Source organism: Antedon mediterranea, chromosome 9 (genome assembly GCF_964355755.1).
Source record: "Antedon mediterranea chromosome 9, ecAntMedi1.1, whole genome shotgun sequence".
Taxonomy (NCBI): domain Eukaryota; kingdom Metazoa; phylum Echinodermata; class Crinoidea; order Comatulida; family Antedonidae; genus Antedon; species Antedon mediterranea.
The window spans coordinates 1,743,023-1,763,179 of record NC_092678.1 but is presented as its reverse complement, the minus strand read 5'-3'; the positions used below and the strand labels follow the sequence as shown (position 1 = coordinate 1,763,179).

The following is a 20,157-nucleotide window of genomic DNA, read 5'->3' as shown; positions in this document are numbered from 1 at the left end:
GCATAACCTCACCATTACCAAATGTGAGAATCAAGGTCAAATGTGGAAAACAATAAAGTACAGTATAAAGAAACATTGAGAAATATAAATATGACAAAAATAACCGGATTTATTTATTTTGATATACAAGACTAAAGGTTACGTTTCACATAAGAAATTGCACAAAAATATAAAAATATAAAGCATATCATGTATTCCAAATTATACAGCATTTCTTTAAACTAAAAAAATGAAAACATTTAAATATACAGTATATTTCATTGGAAAAAATTGTGTTTTATTGAGCATGATAGAAATGTTCACTATAGACTAGTATTTGTTCTTTCTTTTGTCTTCTTTATCAGATGAGAGTAAAGATCCAAGTAATAGGGCTCCACCGACAGCAGCAGCACCAACGGTACCCCACCATACAGCATTATCTACCTGCTTGCTTCTTGCCTCACCGTGGCACCAACGAGCAAAATGCTCGCAGTTGTTAGTAAACAGATCGTACGGTCTATTTCTAAAGAAACCGCCCTCTGCACTCTTCGCAAGTCTTACAACTTCTTCCCGGCTGACGTCAGAAGGGCATGGTATACATTCCACTTCTGCGTTATCATCATCACCCACAAACTCCTTAAATGTCACACGATGTACCTTTGCTGTCTCCTTTGCTTTGATATTAAACTCTGCTCCAGATAAGTGCATAACCTCACCATTACCAAATGTGAGAATCAAGGTCAAATGTGGAAAACAATAAAGTACAGTATAAAGAAACATTGAGAAATATAAATATGACAAAAATAACCGGATTTATTTATTTTGATATACAAGACTAAAGGTTACGTTTCACATAAGAAATTGCACAAAAATATAAAAATATAAAGCATATCATGTATTCCAAATTATACAGCATTTCTTTAAACTAAAAAAATGAAAACATTTAAATATACAGTATATTTCATTGGAAAAAATTGTGTTTTATTGAGCATGATAGAAATGTTCACTATAGACTAGTATTTGTTCTTTCTTTTGTCTTCTTTATCAGATGAGAGTAAAGATCCAAGTAATAGGGCTCCACCGACAGCAGCAGCACCAACGGTACCCCACCATACAGCATTATCTACCTGCTTGCTTCTTGCCTCACCGTGGCACCAACGAGCAAAATGCTCGCAGTTGTTAGTAAACAGATCGTACGGTCTATTTCTAAAGAAACCGCCCTCTGCACTCTTCGCAAGTCTTACAACTTCTTCCCGGCTGACGTCAGAAGGGCATGGTATACATTCCACTTCTGCGTTATCATCATCACCCACAAACTCCTTAAATGTCACACGATGTACCTTTGCTGTCTCCTTTGCTTTGATATTAAACTCTGCTCCAGATAAGTGCATAACCTCACCATTACCAATGTACACTCCTAAAAACCAAAGTGAATAAAATACTTTATGCATAAGCTCACTAGATATTTTGAATAAAAAAGCAATTTTGTGAATCTACACATTTAAGTGTAGTAAGGAATAAATATTAGAGGTACAAACATGGAAAAATGAAACATGAGAATTTATGAAAGCATAGCCAGACAATAGAGGGCATTATAAATTAAATACATCACCATATAGAGGGCGTTATAACAAAAAAAAACGCAAGCATAAACAATATGACCTTGACATATAACCAATATATGCCAGGTGCTTTCCATGATGTAATCTGTGTTATATTCCTTATGACCTTTACCATTCGTCTGTGTAAATTGACCTTTATAAATGGCAGTACTTTTCTCAGTCCTGTTAATATCAAGGTTGGAGGTATTATTCAACTATATACAAAAATATTCAAAATTTACCCCAATGACTGTAGGGAATTGGATCCCAGCGCCGCACCTTAACCAGGTCACCTGCTTGGAATTTGGAGCGAGACATCCTCTAATGATGACAACGTACTTGAGAGAACTGTAAAAATATTCAATGAATAAATAATGAATGTAATGTAATGTTGTTCGATTTATAAAGCGCTTTCTTTACACAATCAAAAGATTATCTCAAAGCGCTGAGAGAAAAAACAGAAAGAAATTACAAAGAAAATAGATGGGTTTTTAAGAGTGTTTTGAAAACTATGAATATGATAGAGGATGCATTTTTTATGATTGAAAAATATTATAAAGGGTATTTTAATTCCTTGTCCTACAATATTCTTTTTCAATGATACATGCCTACCTACAGAAAACGACCGTTGTTATATTAAAGAAAGTTCCAATATATAGAACCGTATTATTATTACTACAACAGTCGAACAGCTACTACACTGGGGTGGGTGGCACATAGGCCTAGCTAGTCTATTATTATTATGTTGATAAGTAGACTATAACAACAACCTATACATTATATTCTATGACCTAGAGAGTTACAGAAAAATTACGGGTTACTACTAGCAAGGCTAGGTCATTATGATTAGTATAGCTACTGCATTAGACTTAGAGGCCTTCTTCTACACACTGAGCTTGGCAGTTCTGTGAATGACGTGTACTTATCACTTAATTCATGGCCTAGCTCTAAACTCACTTATAATACATATTAAAAGTAGGCATACCTTCTTTCCTCTACTGCCCACTCTACCCACAGCAACTAACCACAATCTTTGGTAAGATTAGAAGCATTAATTTCTATTCCTATTCCTCTGGAAAAACCAAGTCTTAGTAAAAATAACTTCTGGAAATCCCCATACCCATTAAAAAGGTATCTGTATCAACAGAGGGCGTTTTCAAAAAAATTATGGTACGCCAAATCGGACATAAATATTACAATGGTCACATCTTTCGAGTGTACATATGAAGGATCTCATTGTTAATCTTCGTAAGCTTTTGCGACCGTCGAGTCTTGGTTTTTGTTTTTGGGTTTTTTTTTGGGGGGGGGGGGGAGGGGGAGGGGTGCGCTCTCATTTGATGAAGTACAGTAATAGAACATTTGGTGACATATAAAAAGGACTTTGTGTTTGACAACATGCAATCAAAGTAGCTGCTAGTCTTTATATTCAAAATGATCAAATAAAAACAATGTATAGTTGTGCTCAAACTTAATGTATAGTATGTTGAAACTCGATGTATGGTATGTTTACACTCAAAGTATAGTTGTGCTCAAACTCGATGTATGGTATGTTCACACTCAAAGTATAGTTGTGCTCAAACTCGATGTAAAATTGTGCTTAAACTTGATGTATACAGTATTTGTGTTCAAACTCGATAAATAGTTATGCTCAAACTCGATAAATAGTTGTGCTCAAACTCGATAAATAGTTGTGCTCAAACTCGATAAATAGTTATGCTCAAACTCGATAAATAGTTATGCTCAAACTCCATAAATAGTTATGCTCAAACTTGATAAATAGTAAAACTTGATATATTCTATGTACAAACTTGATGTATAGTGTTATGTACAATTTTTATTATTTATTTATAATATTTATACAAAATAACCAATACATGTAATGGCTAGTTTAAATGAAATTTTATTTTTTTCAATATAAAATAATGATTACGTAATCCAGTAGCATTTTCTATCCATTTACAAGCTAACTAATCATAATGAAATATTTTATCATACAATAAAAACATTTTAAAAACATATAATGCTGTTTTTTCATTAACCAATTAAAAATAAAATTTACTGTGGCTATTTGTCCGATTGTCCATTGGATGACCACAGCGATAACAATAAAAATACAAAAAATAATTATTTTGAGGATTATATGATCTGTTATAATACATCCCGTAAATCATGTTTATATATATTTCTATCCTGCTCCTGAGAAAATTATGACAATATATTTTTAATAAACTTATTCTTAGTATAATTCTGTAAAGTACAGTAGAACATTCAATTGGGACACTCATATTCAGAGGACACTGTTGGGTCCCAAAAGTGTCCCCTTAATAGGTTCTACTTTATATAAACAAATCAGGTTAAATTTAGTAAAAATTACTATTAACCGATTACTGATTAACATTTCCGTTGTCATACCAAGCATACCTACTTACATTTTGATTGTAATTTACACCCTTTCCCAAAAACTTATATTACCTACTAATTTATAGTCCAACATAAAATAATACATTTATAACTTATAACTATAATAAATTTGTTTAATTGTGTTTGAGAAAATGAATTCACAAAAACATCAATAACCAGAGTTAAGAATCTTGCGTTTTTGCAAAAATGTGGAAAAGCTGTTGTATGTGAGCACATCCAGATGACTGTAACCCTCCATTGTTTCACAAAAGCAATCAGAGTTACTGTTTTGCAGAAGACGAATTTTGAATCTCATAAAGTTGGAATTGAAAAATTGTAAAATTTCAGAACATAACCTTTGATCGGTAATTTGCAGAAAGATCGTTTTTTTTGCTGTTGTTCAAATCAAAATAATTGTTAAAATTATTTAATGAGAAAAAGAATTACCTAATAATATGTCTTGCCAAAATAATACTTTTCCAAATTAATTTTTTTATAGTAGAAACTGAAACACAGCAACCAGCATTAAGCAACTCGAATGGATCGATTCAAGCATGCATTTAATTTGCATCTTATTATAATTTGAATAATTTCTACTAAAGCTACAGCTTATGTTAACAAATTATATTTACTTGATTGAATGTTAACATATAAGATGCAGAGAAATCCTAAGAATGATAGACGCTTACCTATAAAGGCACTATTATAAGTTTTATTTAATTTCTATAAAAAATTCTGTTTGCAGTTTTACAATTATTAATAAATTTGAAGTGTAACAAAATGAATGTAACACCTGTGTTTTACGGACACCTGTGTTTACCGGACACATGTATGATACCCGTGTGATATAAACACCGGTGTTTATCGGACACCTGGGTTTACTGGACACCTGTGTTTACCGGACACCTGGGTTTATCGGACACATGTATTATACAACACCTGTGTTTTACGGACACCTGTGTTTACCAGACACCAGAGTTTACCGGACACACATGTTTACCGGACACACATGTTTACCGGACACATGTATTATACCTGTGTGATATAAACATTTTATGGACACCTGTCAACACAAAACAAATTTGAGAAAGAAATACTTTCATTTTTAAATTCTGGAATAAAAAATCATTAACAAACATATTTATATATTGACTTAACTTCAATTACCTATGTTAGAAATGCAAATGAAAGCTTTTTTCATTATTTAAAGCCAATTGTATTATTTGGAAGTTATGTTTGGATTTTTCTTTTGACACCAGTAATGGTTACAGAAGGCAAAGACAACGGCTTATGGAAGACTTTTTGCAGAAATAATTATTAAGCTCTGCCTACATTATCAAACTAGTTTTACAAAAAAATGTGATGTGCCCAAATATGGTAGTGATATACCCAAATATGGTAGTGATATCATGTACATATATGGGTACAAATTTTGTTGTCACATAACGTTTGATAGTGCAGACAGAGCTTCAGAATGTAATTGAGTGGAATGGGTTCTTTATGAGAACCTCTAACAACATTGAAGATGCCCTCAAGTGAGCACATTGAAGATGTCCTCAAGTGAGCAAATTTTCAGGTATGTAAAATAGCTTTTATGGAGGGAAAGTTATAGATTTGGATACCACCTGGTTAAACAATATACAGTATGAAGCTATCCCCACCCCTAACAGCGTAATATACTGGCCTGTTTGTAGTGTTCTTGTGGGGTAGGACTTGAGGACTGGTTGCATGCATCTTAGTACGAACAATAAAGGCTGTTCATTTCACTTCTAGGCCTAACTTGGAATGTGATTTTTACTCCATTTATCTTCAGTTAAATCCTGAAATAGTAATCTTCAAAATTAATTTAAAAAATTTATTTAGGCAATTTAAAAAATATACTTGAAACAAACAATGTCATCTGTGGAGATTTATAATATAAACATATGACAACACATGGAGTAACACATTCTGGTGTTTTGGAAATTTTCAAAAATTGGTCACCTACAGTATTGGTATCATTGAACGAGATTGATGGAATGTCTTTTTTTTATGGAATAGTAAATAATTAATTTTTGTATGGAATAGGGGATTTCGAATGCATTTCAAACTTAATTATACAATTAATGTGTAATATCTTATAATGAACAAAATATTGAAAGTTTCTAACTGGAGATATTCTTAAATTATAATTATATATACATATTTTAATAGAAAAACCAATTAACTTTAAATAAGATAAATTAAACTAAAGATATATGCAATAATTATATAAAAAGCTAGCAATGTAATGATTAAAATATTAATTAAATTTATAACATAACATTTTAGTTTAAACTATTACTGTAGTTTGTTACAGATTGGTCAAAATGATTAGTATTAAATAATTTAGTTAAGAAAAGCATCTTCTCAAATAAACAACAACAAATAAGGATACTGGAATAGTGTTGTTCACTGAGAACTATGTAGAGAATTTAGAAAATTGGTTCACCCTCAAATTTAAGCATAGCAGGGCCACTTGCATATCCTTTCACACCTAGCCTATTCTGCAACATAACTGTATTAATAAAATTATTAAATTTACAAAATGTAGAAAGAGACAATGTGGAAGTAGACTAAAAGGCTTGTGCATACTTAGTTAATATTCTGAGTGGCAAGACTCTTATCTGCCAAAAGTGCTGTCCTTTTTACTGCTTCTAGTCTTGTCATTTGAATCAACTTTACTACCTCAAACGAATCAGATTGATTGTGGTAACACTATGTACCAATAGAGAGTTTAAAAAAAACTCTCCACATTTAGGTCAAAATGCATTAATTTTTTTGTTTAATAAGTATTCTTACTAAATAAATCTTTGAATAACCAATGAGATTGCTTACACATTGCTTATCAGTTCTCAGTTTTGCAAATCCATGTGCCCTCTACATCCAAACAAGCTATTTGGTCATGAACTCAAAATTGGCCATTGATGCTAAACTTGTAATTATTCTCTACATTGCCAAAATGTTTGAAAATTTAAACCACAAAACAGTTTATGCCAAATCACAATTTTAGCTGTCAAAATGGCAATTCTGTTACTCTTTACAGACTAGATGCAAATCTCATAATCTCACAAGAATAATTTAATCAACCAAGGGTAAAGTGGATTGCAAAATTGGAGCCAATTTTCAGTTTACTTAGTGTGCACAGGTTTTAGTGTAAAAAACAATTTCCTCCTAGAAAATCAATTAACTAAGGATATGTTCAGATCTATGGAGTTATGCTCAGTCTTGTAAGAGGTGGCTTCCAATAATATTTTCCTGGATCTGATAATGTTGTACACTGCATCTCATAGAAAAGCATAACTCTGTAGGTCTGAACAGGCCCTAACTTTATCAAACAGAAGATAGATTAGTGTTATGTTTTCGTGGCTTCATTTGACCTTAAAGACTTCCTTATTCGGTACAACTCTGCCTGACCTGGTTCTTCAGGTATGGATTCTCCAGATACTTTCTTTTTTTCATCTTCCTATAAAAGACAACAAAAATTGTATTTGATTTATTTCTTCTATAATAAATCTTCCTGGCTTTATTCTTTGGAAAACAGGTGCATGTTATGTTCTATTAAATGTCTCCCAGTGTGCTGATCATGTAGAATAGTTGTACTGAATAGGAGGCAACCCAGGTGCATGTTATGTGACAAAAATTGGACATGATGACGTCATATCACTACCATATTTGTTATCACACTTTTTTTGTCAAACTAGTTTGATAGTGTAGACAGAGCTTAAGTCATAGAACATAACATGCACCTGGGTTGCCTCCTATTCAGTACAACTATTCTACATGATCAGCACACTGGGAGACATTTAATAGAACATAACATGCACCTGGGTTGCCTCCTATTCAGTACAACTATTCTACATGATCAGCACACTGGGAGACATTTAATTTAATATTGTACCAAGTTTTTTTAAAACAAGTAATATCGCACAGACAAGTCTATCAAAACAGATAATTGTGTTGATTGACATGGAACGCCAGTCATGCCAAAATCAATGGTACTGTATGTATACCTGTTTTATCCTATCTTGTCGTTCTTGTAATTTTATTTCTAGACTTGTTCTCTTGTTTTTCTTTTCCTCTTCCAATTCAGCTTTAGACTTTTGATGTTTTCGTTGCGTCATAATCCTGGTTAACTCTGGTTTTAGTACATCTCTACCACTAATAAAAGAAAAAAAAACATAGTGTAACATTAAAGCTTATGATTCCAAAAAAGAAAATAAAGTCAAGTTGAGAATCAACATTGTGTTCATTAGTGACGACAGACAATCAGCAATCAAGGTATGTCATGCTAATTCATGGTAGGCACGCAGGGATATTACAACGTGCTTCCTTGCTCTCCACCTTAATGCATAGATTGAGTGATGCATAGCAGTGTGGTGTGTCGTGAAAACAAAACATTGACATTCGATTTGATTTGCCGCACAGTTTTGATGGTTTCTGGGTCCAGGCTTGCAACCAAAGACACATCAACTGACCTGATGACCTAGCTAGGTCATCAGTCGTCACAAATCAATGGTGGTTAATCTCAAACACCTACCTATGTTTTAATTCAAAGTGAAGATCCTTATGCATTCTGGATCCTTTGACTGGATTTGGTAGAGGTTTAGGCGGTATCAGTACAGGGTTATCGTCAGCTGGAAGAAAAGCACGCTGAACAGGAGATGTTGGTTGACCTTCGTCCGAAGAACTGTCTCTACCAGATTTATTTACTAGAATTACAAACAAACACCAATTTTATTTAGTCTTATTGTTAGAATTATAAAACATACAGTATTTCTAAAATCATTTTAATAAAGAATATTCTGGAAATTAAAGCAGTTGATTTTTGTACTTAATGTAAAATATTACCCTAATCGGGCTGAAGAGATCTTACTGATCTCTACCCAAATAGCATGTGACAGAAATAGCATCTGCTGCCTTGAATATAGATGCGGGAGTTGTCACAGGCTATGGGACCAACCCTGTGGAAAGGATGACTGAAGGAATGACAATCTTATTACAGTACATTACAATCTCAGATGCATACAACTTATAATAACTTATTATTATCATAATAATAATAATAATAATAATAATAATCTATTCATTTTATTTGTTCAGATGTCCAGAAACATAGATGACAATTTTAATCTATTATTACTTACTTATTTACTACTGTAATACTAAGTAGCTTTGGGATAAGGGATGAGTTTGGTTTGGTCAGATATTTTATCCAACTGTTCATAGAATCAAGTTTGACAGTGACTTTTAACAATATTTGAATTATTGGTTAAAATAGTAAATGCATTTTAGGAAGGTTCTAAAAGAAAGTTGACAACAATGATTTGAAGGAAATTTGATATGATAACGTACACTGATGATGATATGGTACCCCATCCTCATTCAATTCATCTTCACCATTGAGGTCATAGTCTGGTGGTGGTGGGGGTTCCTGTGGTGGTGGAACTGAAATGAAGTTACAAAACACAAAATGGTGATATGGTTGTAACATGAAACAAAACCCATACATATAAAGGAGAAAGGCAGCAAGAAGGAGACAGAAACAGAATGTGTGGAAACATATAGTAATACTAAAATTACTAATAAGTAATAATTGTGTTACATATAAGAAAGTTTGTCAGTGAACCAGTTACCAATATCAGGCAGAATATCTGAAAATAATATTAAAATATATAATTAAAAAGAATTAAAAGTACAATACATTCCCCAAACAATAAAATGACACTGTATCAGCATTGAATATTTGAACATCATTACATGGTCACATGAATGAAATATGTTGAGAAACTTAACCAATCATAATCAACTCTAAAGCATAATTTACCAATCACAACTTAAACTACAATGCGAATACATTAACAACTATCCCATAATTAATCTATGGCTTTAGACCACAAGTTATTTTCTTTTACTGTACGTAGTGCCACTAGCGGATATTTTGGTATGTTTTTGTAACCAAGCTCAAGTATACATATGACACGCCATGTCTGCCAAAAAAATCAGAATTACTGTCAAGAACCTAGATAGGCTATAACAAAAACAAGATCACAAATGTTAATATCTATATATAAATTTACGTAAGGGCATTATAATAATTACTGTCAATGATGTAAATGTCTAATCATTAAAAAATATAGAGGGGGTACTTCATATTCTACAAGTTCAACTGATGAATTCTGCATGTGCATATAAAAAACTTTTTTAAGAAAAAGACCAACAATTTCAATAATCCTGTATAAATTGTTAATGAAAAAAGTAATATTGTAAAAATTCTCATGCATGTTTGCTAAATAGTGAACAACATTCTACTTAAGTAAGTCTAAAGAGAGTATTTGAATTCTACTTAAGAGAAAATGATAAGTAAAATGTAAATGATTACCAAGCATCGCTATTAATATGTCATTCGGCAGGTGAACCTATTCTCTACTCAAAGGGATACAGATTATGTTACCATAGTAACCTATATGCAAACAATCATCGTGGTTTATAAGATATAATACAGCATACAATGAAGGAGTACAAGTTGAAAACCAAAACAAATATTTAATACTTCATTATTAATAGTTTTTTTAAAAACATGAATTCTTTATGCTTTGAGACCAAAAAAATATTCAGAGCGCTTTTGTGGTTAGGGCTAATGACAGCTGTGACCTGATACTAACAAACATTTGTGTTGACCTAGTAATCAATAAAAAATGTTTACAAAATACAACTACTAAAAAATCTGTCGGAATATACTAGAAATCTCCGAGATTATAAAATACTAATATTCACAATCAATATTCACTCTACATGTATTAAATTTGTCCATATTTTCTAAGAGCATTAATAATACTAATGGTTTTACCATTTATCAAACAAAAACTGCAACAAAAAAAAAGCAATATTGTTTGCATGGTAAAGATACATACAGGTATTAAAAACAGTTTTTGGGCACATCACATTTTTTTGTCACAACAAATTTGATAGTGAAGACAGAGCTGGGCTAATTCTCGACTCTCAAGTTTTTTTTTAGCATAACAATTTAGGACAGAGCTTTAATAGAGCTCAATTTTGTCTGTCAAAAAAAAATTATTATATAAAATACCAGCACAAATATTAAAATAAAAATATATTACTTCAGCTTGTCACATAATGATAAAGATATTTCAATATTTATATATGATCTCATATAAAATTATAGTATGTGTGTCATTGTGTCAAAATTTAAAAATATTAAAAGTGAATTATAAAGTAAGTTCGAACTTGGATGCAACATTAAGAATAAGGACCAATGACAAGACACGACTTGAATGAGCTGTTGATTGCCATTGGTCACTTACTTGTCCTAGTGGGAATAAGCTTAAGCAGTTATGTAATTTATTAGAGAAAATGTATGTAATCAATATTTTCTTTGTGAGACCACTATTATGTTGTTGAAACTGACGTAGGGAATGAGTTAACAATGGCCTACATTAACAGATCACTAATTTAACATCTACTAATTGAATACAAACTCCCTTGACACAAGTGGCACTCCAACATAGTCTGATTAATAACAGTATAACATCTGACAGCCTGGTGTAACATTAGTGGAGATACAAACTACCTTGACACAAGTGGCACTCCAACATAGTCTGATTAATAACAGTATAATATCTGACAGCCTGGTGTAACATTAGTGGAGATACAAACTACCTTGACACAAGTGGCACTCCAACATAGTCCGATTAATAACAGTATAACATCTGACAGCCTTGTGTAACATTAGTGGAGATTCTCGGTTTGAGGATTTTTAATTATAGCTGTCTCCTTATCGAAGACATAATTATTTTATATTAATATTTACATTTCATATTTATTTCAACACACACAAATTATGCCTTAATATCAAGCTTTCTGATTCGATTTGAACCCACAACCTTTGGGTGCTTACATGTACCTCCAAGTTGTTGTTTTTACAACAATTATTTGTTTATAAATCTTGGAAAATGTGATAATCCCCAAGGTCAAGTTATGACTGGTCTGTGTTGAAAACTACGCACAGGTCCGAGGGTAGTGTTAGGCCAGAGGGTAATCCCTACACCTAGTGGAGGAGAGCCTAAATTTTTTAAGCACATACACTGAACCTAGCACAAAGTCCTATCCAAGGGCCAAAATACCTTTTTAAAATGCATCCCATATCAGCCATGGTTGGTGCTGTGGTCTTAAGTGAGTACCTCCTATGATTGCACTCCCCACACTACGTATACCTCCTATCTCAACTCACAAATCCTACAAATCCTATCTACCCCACTGAGTATAACAAATGTCAACTAGAGAATGATAGATGAGAGAACAAAGAAAACGACAACTCTCTCTTCTCCATTAATAAGTATTAAAGTAGAGAAACAATATGGGTTTGAAATACTCAAACGCATTTACAATCACTTGACTGGCATTTTGTAGAAAATCTCCCGAAGGTCAATAACATACTTGACAGGTATTCACTCGTTCATATTACTTTGAAAAATTATGAGACAGAATGATGAATTTTATGAGTAAATCTACTAAAGGGTATGAAAGATTAATCTAGCTGAACATTTAAATTCTATCATATTAAAAAAATGATTAATCTATCACAGAGTAATTACTTTTTTAAATTATATAAACGTTGAACTTCTAAAGGACCAATAAAAATGTGAATTTGAACAAGATTATTGCCTGTGTAACACAAACTACAATTATACAGATTTCTAGATTTGGAGTAGTTGCAGATGCTATCACAACACTGTGTTCTATTTGCTGGATAAGCAAAACAAAAGAGCCTCTGACATATGAGTGACGGATACTAGATTTTCAAACATCATAGAGTCTGGCCCGGAACCTAAAAATTAAAATTCAGTAGGGTGGAACAGGGTCATCCTCTTGGATTCGTCTATGGCACGAATCTAGATACAAAGCAAGATATTCTAGCCTGATAATAATTCCAATTTCATTCTTCCAAAATAAATTAGAAGTTGCAATGAGTAAGTTTATCACTCATCCTCTCTAGCAAAAGTGACAAATTATAGATTAAATACTAATTAAACGTCCAAAGATTGAGACAGAATGATAGATTTTTAAAAGCGGATCAAGTCGAGCCAGTGCTACAAAAGCTTGATCACGGTAACGGTTGATTGTATGCTAATTACTATTAAAATACCATCAATTATTGCTAGCGAATAATGATTCACGCTATTAGAGATTGTGTTACTTTAAGTTCAACAATCTGTTGCGATATCAAGCATTTTAAATGACTAATAAGACGAGGTTAAATAAATGTGAAAAAATGGATCAAGAATTTGTTAGATCTATGCACAGATAGAGAGAAATAAAAAACAAGAAATTTAATTTCAATTGAAGTCCTGAGGCTCAATATTATTTTAGTATGAAAAATAAGAAAGTAAAACTTCATTAATAATGTACAATGAAAAATGAAAGTAAAGATTTCTCTAGATTGACATGCTGGTAGACAGATAAGGCAGAAAGAAAAAACAAGAAATACAAATTTAATTGAAGCCCTGAGGCTTTGGGAAAAAAAATCTTAAGATCTACGCATTGGTAGACAGATAGGGCAGAAAGAAAAACAATAAAAATTTCAATTGAAGGATCTTAATACATGGTGCAATATGTATATGGAAATATAGAACTAGTCATAAATGTGTGTCATTTTGGTTAATATTACAAAAGATTCATCATTCATATATCATCAATCATTATATTATTCTCTAAATAAAATAGACATATAAATATTAAATTACTAAATTAATTCTATAACTTTGTAGCAATAGCACATACAATTTAGAAATTTAATTTAGAAATAAATTAAATAAAACACATTATTTATTACGCGTCCTTCAAAAATCTAAATTGAATATTTCACTGTACAAAACACATGAAACTGAGAATGTCCGCAAATAACGTGCATAAACATTATACGACTATGATTCACTCTCGACTCTGTTGTAATAATTGATTCTGTAAACATCCAAGTAAACATAAAATATGTATTGTGATTGCATCCTATATTTCAGCATGTTATATTACTTCGCAGTGTAAATTGTATTTTTAATGGAAATCATGAAAAAGTGTTAGTCAGATCAGTAAAGAAGGGCATACACAGTAAGTAAAGCTCTGTCTACATTATCAAACTGTATGTGATATGTGATGTTCCCATAAAATGGACATGATGATGTCATATCACTACCATATTTGGGCATATTACTACCTTAACTAATTTGATAGTGTAGACAGAGCTTTAGATTAAATGGGTCCTTCAAATACACTGAATCTAAGAACTGATGTCAAGTATGGATTTACTAATAAAAAAAGATTAGTAGTAAAGAGAAATAATATATAGTATCATGTCAAAATGATTCTACTTCAGTTACTGCAGTAACTACATTTTGGTTTGCTCGTTTTCGTTTATCATACACTGTTTACTTTCAGTTACTGCAGTAACTACATTTTGGTTTGCTCGTTTTCGTTTATCATATACACTGTTTACTTTCAGTTCAAGACTTTTACATTGAAATAAAATAAAATCATACGTTATTCAACTAAAAAATTCAGTTACTGCAGTAAATACAAAAGAACAATTTTGACATAATTCCTACGTGGATAAAAATATGAAAACTAATTATGAAATTTATTATTTTTGTTTCTATTAATTTGGCATTAAGATTTAATAATTTTAGAAAACAAAGCACAATAATTTGTAAATTGTTGAAATTATTAAGGATAGAAAACAAACATAAGTTGATTATTAAAAGTTAAAATGGAATAAAAAAATAAACTTAACTCTCCATCAATACGCATTAACAAAATTTATATCCGAGAAAGTATGGCACAATAAAAAACAATCATAAATCACAAAAATATTTTTTTCATGCACCAACTCATTAGCTGTAAAAATAAACAATATCATTAAATTAATAAAAAAATATTAGTCAACATCTGCGCCATAGTTGATAAGAAAATTTGTTAGTAAACAAATCTGCCTTTAGTCAATAAAAAAAGGTGTTAGTAATCATCTCCACCATTTTTTTTTTTTTTTGGTAACATCATCTTTAACTTACGACTCAGAAAAGATGGAATTTCATCCTCCTCGTCCTCCTTCTCCTTTTGCCTAGTAATGCTATTACCTGTTAAAATAATGATTACCAATTTGTTAAATATTGTTTTTTGTTGAATTAATTTTGAAAATCATTAGAGAAGATACCCTAATAATGGACCCAATAATGTGTCTCCTAAATAACAGGGTTGTTCCCTGAATAGAGATTTGGCTATAGTTTTAAAACATATTACAGTAGAAGATCTATTAAAGGGGACACCATTGCGCGAGTGATCCTTTAATAAGGGTGTCGCCTCAATAGAAGTTGGTAGTTGTGGTAAACATACATATTGTCAAGTGTCCTCTTAATAGGGATGTACCCTGAACAAGAGGGGTTCTACTGTAAGCTGTTTAGAAATAACATTTACCCATTCTCTAGGATAAACAGAAAAATAAACAAACGAAGGCTACTAACAAAAGCAAGATGATATTGTTAATGAACCATTTATTTCATACCCGTTCATTTTACTTTGATATGCCTAAAAAATGTTGCAAATTTCACTAAAATAAGATCACAATAAAATGTAGAAAGTTACAGAATGTTTTCAAAACCATTAACTTAAATTAGCATTCATTAAAAGCTGCAGTTGTGTCAAATAGTTTGAAATGTTTTGCGTTCCCAAGGCCACATATTCGTTAATGACATATACTACGTATACACCCACATCTATAGGCAATTCCCATAGGACTATAACCACATTAAATATATACAATTTGGCACCAGCATAAGTATCTACACACTAAATGCGTTATGATTCGTTAATCACGACGGCTAATACTGAGTCCGTTGAACTTAATAGGATAATCGTAAATGTGCAAAGATATTGGCACAATTCCAATGACATAGATGTAAGTCTGTACTATGTAGTGTTTTCTTCTACAGCAAAATACACAATAAAGTAACAGGAAAAAGCACTAGATTTTCTATTTCTAAGTTTAACCTTGAGACGCAAATACAGTGACAGAAATCATTGAAACATTTACTACTGTAAACGTAAACAAACTATTAATCATAGGTGCCGAACAGTAGAATTAAAACTTCTGCAAAAAGTTGCCATGCTTGATGCTATGCAATACGAACATTTTAAAGATATTTCTCTTTGATCTAATGAAGAACTCTGAAAAAAAAACCCTCACTTTTCAGAGTTTGCTTTTATATAATATTTCTTTGATAATCATCAACTTTTATAGCTTGATATCGCTTATATTAAAGCTGAAGTGCACATACATTATATAACCATTCTGGTATTCGCTTCATTACATTTTAAAGTTGCCTAATAATCGTTTTGAAAGCAATATCAGAAATTTAGTTATTTGACCAATATGGTAGCATTAGATAAAACATAGAGGATTTACAATACCATTATCGGTATCATAAAGAGGTATTTTTGCAACAAGGTTTCTCTCTAAAAATGTCAAAAACAAGATACTAGAAAAAACAAAGAATAACTTATATAAAATATAACAAAATAAATAACTAAATATGGAATGTAACATTTGCATATTTTGAAAATAGTGTATATATAGAAAAATATTATAGTTAATAATAATATAGTTTGTTAAGACATATACAAAATTATATTTTTAGAATGTTTGTACTGTATTATGCACAAGTGCAATTTCTATTCTTCCACATACCAAACAAAAACATGTACAGAGGTGAAAAAAAAAAACGAGGCAGATGGAACAAGCAAGAACTATTTAGCAAATAATTGACAACAAATATAGCAGAAAATATAAATTTTAAGAAAATAAAAAGCATACTAAGATTTGAGGGGAAATGTTACCAGAAACCAAACAATAAATTAACAATAAAATACAAAACAGAAAAAAATTAATTGTGCAAAACGGAAAACAAAGCAAATTTACAATTATGGAAATAAGAAACCAGGAACCAAACTGTGAGGAAATGATCACGAGTTGTAAAAAATGGAAAACAGCAAACACGGAATCGTGCGAAAGTATGAGATTATTAAACCAGGAACCAAACTGATGAAATGTGAGAAACACATCAATTTAAAGGAGAGGGTAAAATGGACAATTATATCAATAAAGAAATATTATATGCACAAGTAAAAGATTACACCAGAAGAGACTTTTAGCAGACAACAAACACCAAGATTGAGAACACGTAAAGATTAGTGATCCAGAAACCAATCAAGCGTGAACATGCACGGCAACAAGACTTACACTGATGGTGATATGGCAATTTATCTGGCGTCTTCGCAATCGGTGATTTCGGATTTGCGTTATGGTCATATGCAACATCAACAGTCTTATGCCTAGAATGTTTAGCATTGTTTTGTTTTGGTACATTTTTGGCAGCAGGAGATTCTACACCATTTCTTTTTTGCTCGGTAAAGGAACTGGTGCCATTATATGTTGAGCTACGAACGTGTTTACCCTTTTGTACCGTAGGCCGTACCGCCATTACAGGTACGTCTGAATCTGTCTCCTCATTGCCAATTGGCGTATCGTCATCGTAGTCAGCCTCTGGAATGTTATCGTAGCACCGTTGTTCTTTGACCGATTGGCCGCGTGTCTTTTTCTCTGCAACAGCAGGGGGAGTTTTTGCACGATGTGTTGATTTACTTTTTCTTGTTTCGTTATCGTTCTGCACCAGTCGGGTGCTTTTCTTTAAGGGGTCTGGTTTTGATTATGTGTGCAGCAAAAAAAAAAAAGCAAAATAAGAAAATTATGAAATGATAACTAAACATTCAAATTAAATGATTTTTTTTATAATGAAATAATAATTGCAATTTATGGTAAAGTAACCTAAAAAAAAGTTACAAAATATTTGGCATTCAATAATAAAATACAATTCCTGAAATGAATTTAGTTTTGAATAATTTATTGAAAAAATAATTAATAAAATATAACATTTAAAGCTTGTTTCAATCCCAAACATATTAAAATACATAAAAACCATTGAAAATAAATGAAATCAACAATATCAAATCTATCTGACTATAATTAAAAAGCATAATCAACAACATTAATGGTGATATGAGTTTAGTTTGGACTTTCAAAATGACAAAGACGAAGCAAACATTGGCTGAACTTTTGTTTAGAGATTTTGGTTTTATTAAATGAAATTTTAAATCAAAATAAATGGTAGAACAAATAGAAATGTAATGCAATTAGTGTATAAAAAATAAATTAAAAGAAATTATGGGTGAAATTAAAGAAAAGGTGATAAAAAAAAAGGCGTCGGTAAATTTAAAGATAAAGAAACTTTTGGTAGGAGAGGGGGTGTTGTCGGAGGTGCTGAAGATTCTGAGAGCACATGTGCCAAAGTGGTAGGGGAGAGTGGAATGTAAATGTAGTCAAGCTAAAACAATTTTATATCGACTACAAGATGGACAAATCTTTATTTACATTGAGTTAAGAAATGTTAAACCGTTTTATGTTAAATTATACAGTAAAATTATTTATAGTCAAGTAAGGAATTAATTAATATTAATACAGTATTTATCGAGGAAAATATTAATTGGAGACTAATCTTTTGCTACACAAAAGTTAATTAAGGATTATTATAATTATGCTAAATTTCAATATAAATTATGTATGTATATTTTATTATTGTATTGAAATTTCTATGACATTGGTTAAATATTTTGCACTACTCTGATTTTGTTTTATTGTGTATTTAGTATATTGTAACATAGTACAGTACAGGCTGCTTCCTTGGGCTTGAATCTTGACCAGACTAGCTTGGTGGTCTACTATATGGGCGCCAGGATAGTGACCTGGAGGTCATGGGTTCGAGTCCCATCCTAGAACTTTTTCGCAATTCACAGTCGCAGTTCACTACATGGTGCAATTACACCAGAGTAGGGCAAAACATCTGACCAATTTACTTAGCTTCCGGACACAAAGTAGTTTAACAATTACACTGTATCATGACATTAATCAATGATCAAGGAAGTTAATTTAATGATGAATGTAATCTACTATGAAATTTGATTTTTTTAGTTTTATGTTATTGCTAATTTAACAATTGTTATTTCTTAATAGAGCTACTATATGTATATATATGGAATTCAAATTTTTTACTACGATACGGTTAAAAATGATATAAATTGATTTTAAACTCATTAATTAAACTTACGCTTATAAGGCAGAATTGGAGGCTGGTCCTCTGATGGTACCGATATCCCCAAAGCCTGACCAAGAACATGAGCTGATGAAGTGATAACGTGCGAAGGGATGATTTAATGCAAAGAATGGAGAATGTACAAACACAAATTTAAAAGAAAAAAAAGAGCAGTTTTTAAAAAATGCAAAGAACACAAAACTTATTTTAAAATAAAAATCATGCAGATACTGTACATTCATTATGGATTATTTCTAAATTATTCTACTGCAGTTACTGCAGTAATTACTTTTTTTACTGCAATGATGTATACTTATTTTTCAATTTAAAATTTTATGAGCTACTGTACTGTGTATGATTACTCAAAAAAGCTACAGTAACTGCAGTATAATCATTTTGACATGGTTCATTATGGTTTAAAAACATGAGGAATGTACTAGTGGATATTCCATAAAATGGCATACAGTAGGAGTAGCCATTTTGTTTTTATGTTTTAAGCAAATTTCTTTTGCTGATGCAAGTGGTCATACTAAAATCAATCCTTTTTTTGCAAAGGGAAATATGAGAAATATAATTGGCCCAACAACAAATATACAGTATGATCCTAAATGAATCTTTTCAAATGGGTTATTTACAGCACTTAAAAAAAACATGCAAATAAACAACAAATGAATTTTTAATTAACAATTATTTTGAAATTTAGTTATAAATTAGTTACAGTTAAATTTGAAATGAAGATTAGAATTTCAACATTTAATAAATTATTAAATCTGAAATGAAGCCCTTTTTTACCAATTATTTCACAAAAATTAATTGTTTACAAATTAATTTACCTGCATGTGGCTTGATACTTAAATATTTTTGAAATAAATCTTCTGAATGAATATTTGATTCAAAATATAAAATAAAATAGGACCATGTTAAAATTATAAATTACTGCAGTAGTT

General features: G+C 31.2%; 2 protein-coding genes across 4 annotated transcripts in view; both read right to left on the bottom strand.

Annotated features, from left to right (window-relative positions):
* Positions 1 to 774: 774 nt before the first annotated feature.
* LOC140059578 (phospholipase A and acyltransferase 2-like) lies at positions 775 to 2,696 on the bottom strand. The gene is made up of 3 exons (XM_072105537.1): positions 2,566 to 2,696; positions 1,823 to 1,928; positions 775 to 1,396 (listed from the first exon to the last, which is right to left on the bottom strand). Exons 2-3 carry the CDS (start codon positions 1,896 to 1,898, stop codon positions 993 to 995), a joined length of 480 nt encoding a protein of 159 aa, XP_071961638.1. The 5' UTR covers positions 1,899 to 1,928; positions 2,566 to 2,696; the 3' UTR covers positions 775 to 992.
* A 4,071-nt stretch (positions 2,697 to 6,767) lies between these two features.
* LOC140058879 (uncharacterized) overlaps positions 6,768 to 20,157 on the bottom strand; it is a 37,436-nt gene continuing 24,046 nt past the window's right edge. The window contains exons 4-10 of one of the 3 annotated variants that reach the window (XM_072104645.1): positions 19,226 to 19,297; positions 17,305 to 17,760; positions 15,080 to 15,145; positions 9,354 to 9,446; positions 8,539 to 8,710; positions 8,012 to 8,159; positions 6,768 to 7,464 (exon numbers count right to left, since the gene is read on the bottom strand). In XM_072104645.1, coding sequence (XP_071960746.1) covers positions 7,354 to 7,464; positions 8,012 to 8,159; positions 8,539 to 8,710; positions 9,354 to 9,446; positions 15,080 to 15,145; positions 17,305 to 17,760; positions 19,226 to 19,297 — 1,118 coding nt within the window. In that variant the 3' untranslated portion in view covers positions 6,768 to 7,353. The remainder of the gene's footprint in view (positions 7,465 to 8,011; positions 8,160 to 8,538; positions 8,711 to 9,353; positions 9,447 to 15,079; positions 15,146 to 17,304; positions 17,761 to 19,225; positions 19,298 to 20,157) is intronic. The other 2 variants (XM_072104647.1, XM_072104648.1) reach the window with 2 other exon arrangements.

Excerpts from the sequence above, each read along its gene's own strand:
- LOC140059578 (XM_072105537.1), bottom strand. The coding sequence starts at position 1,898 with ATGTCTCGCTCCAAATTCCAAGCAGGTGACCTGGTTAAGGTGCGGCGC. Across the intron at positions 1,397-1,822 it reads AATTCCCTACAGTCATTGGG|GAGTGTACATTGGTAATGGT; the intron begins GTAAATTTTGAA and ends TTTGGTTTTTAG.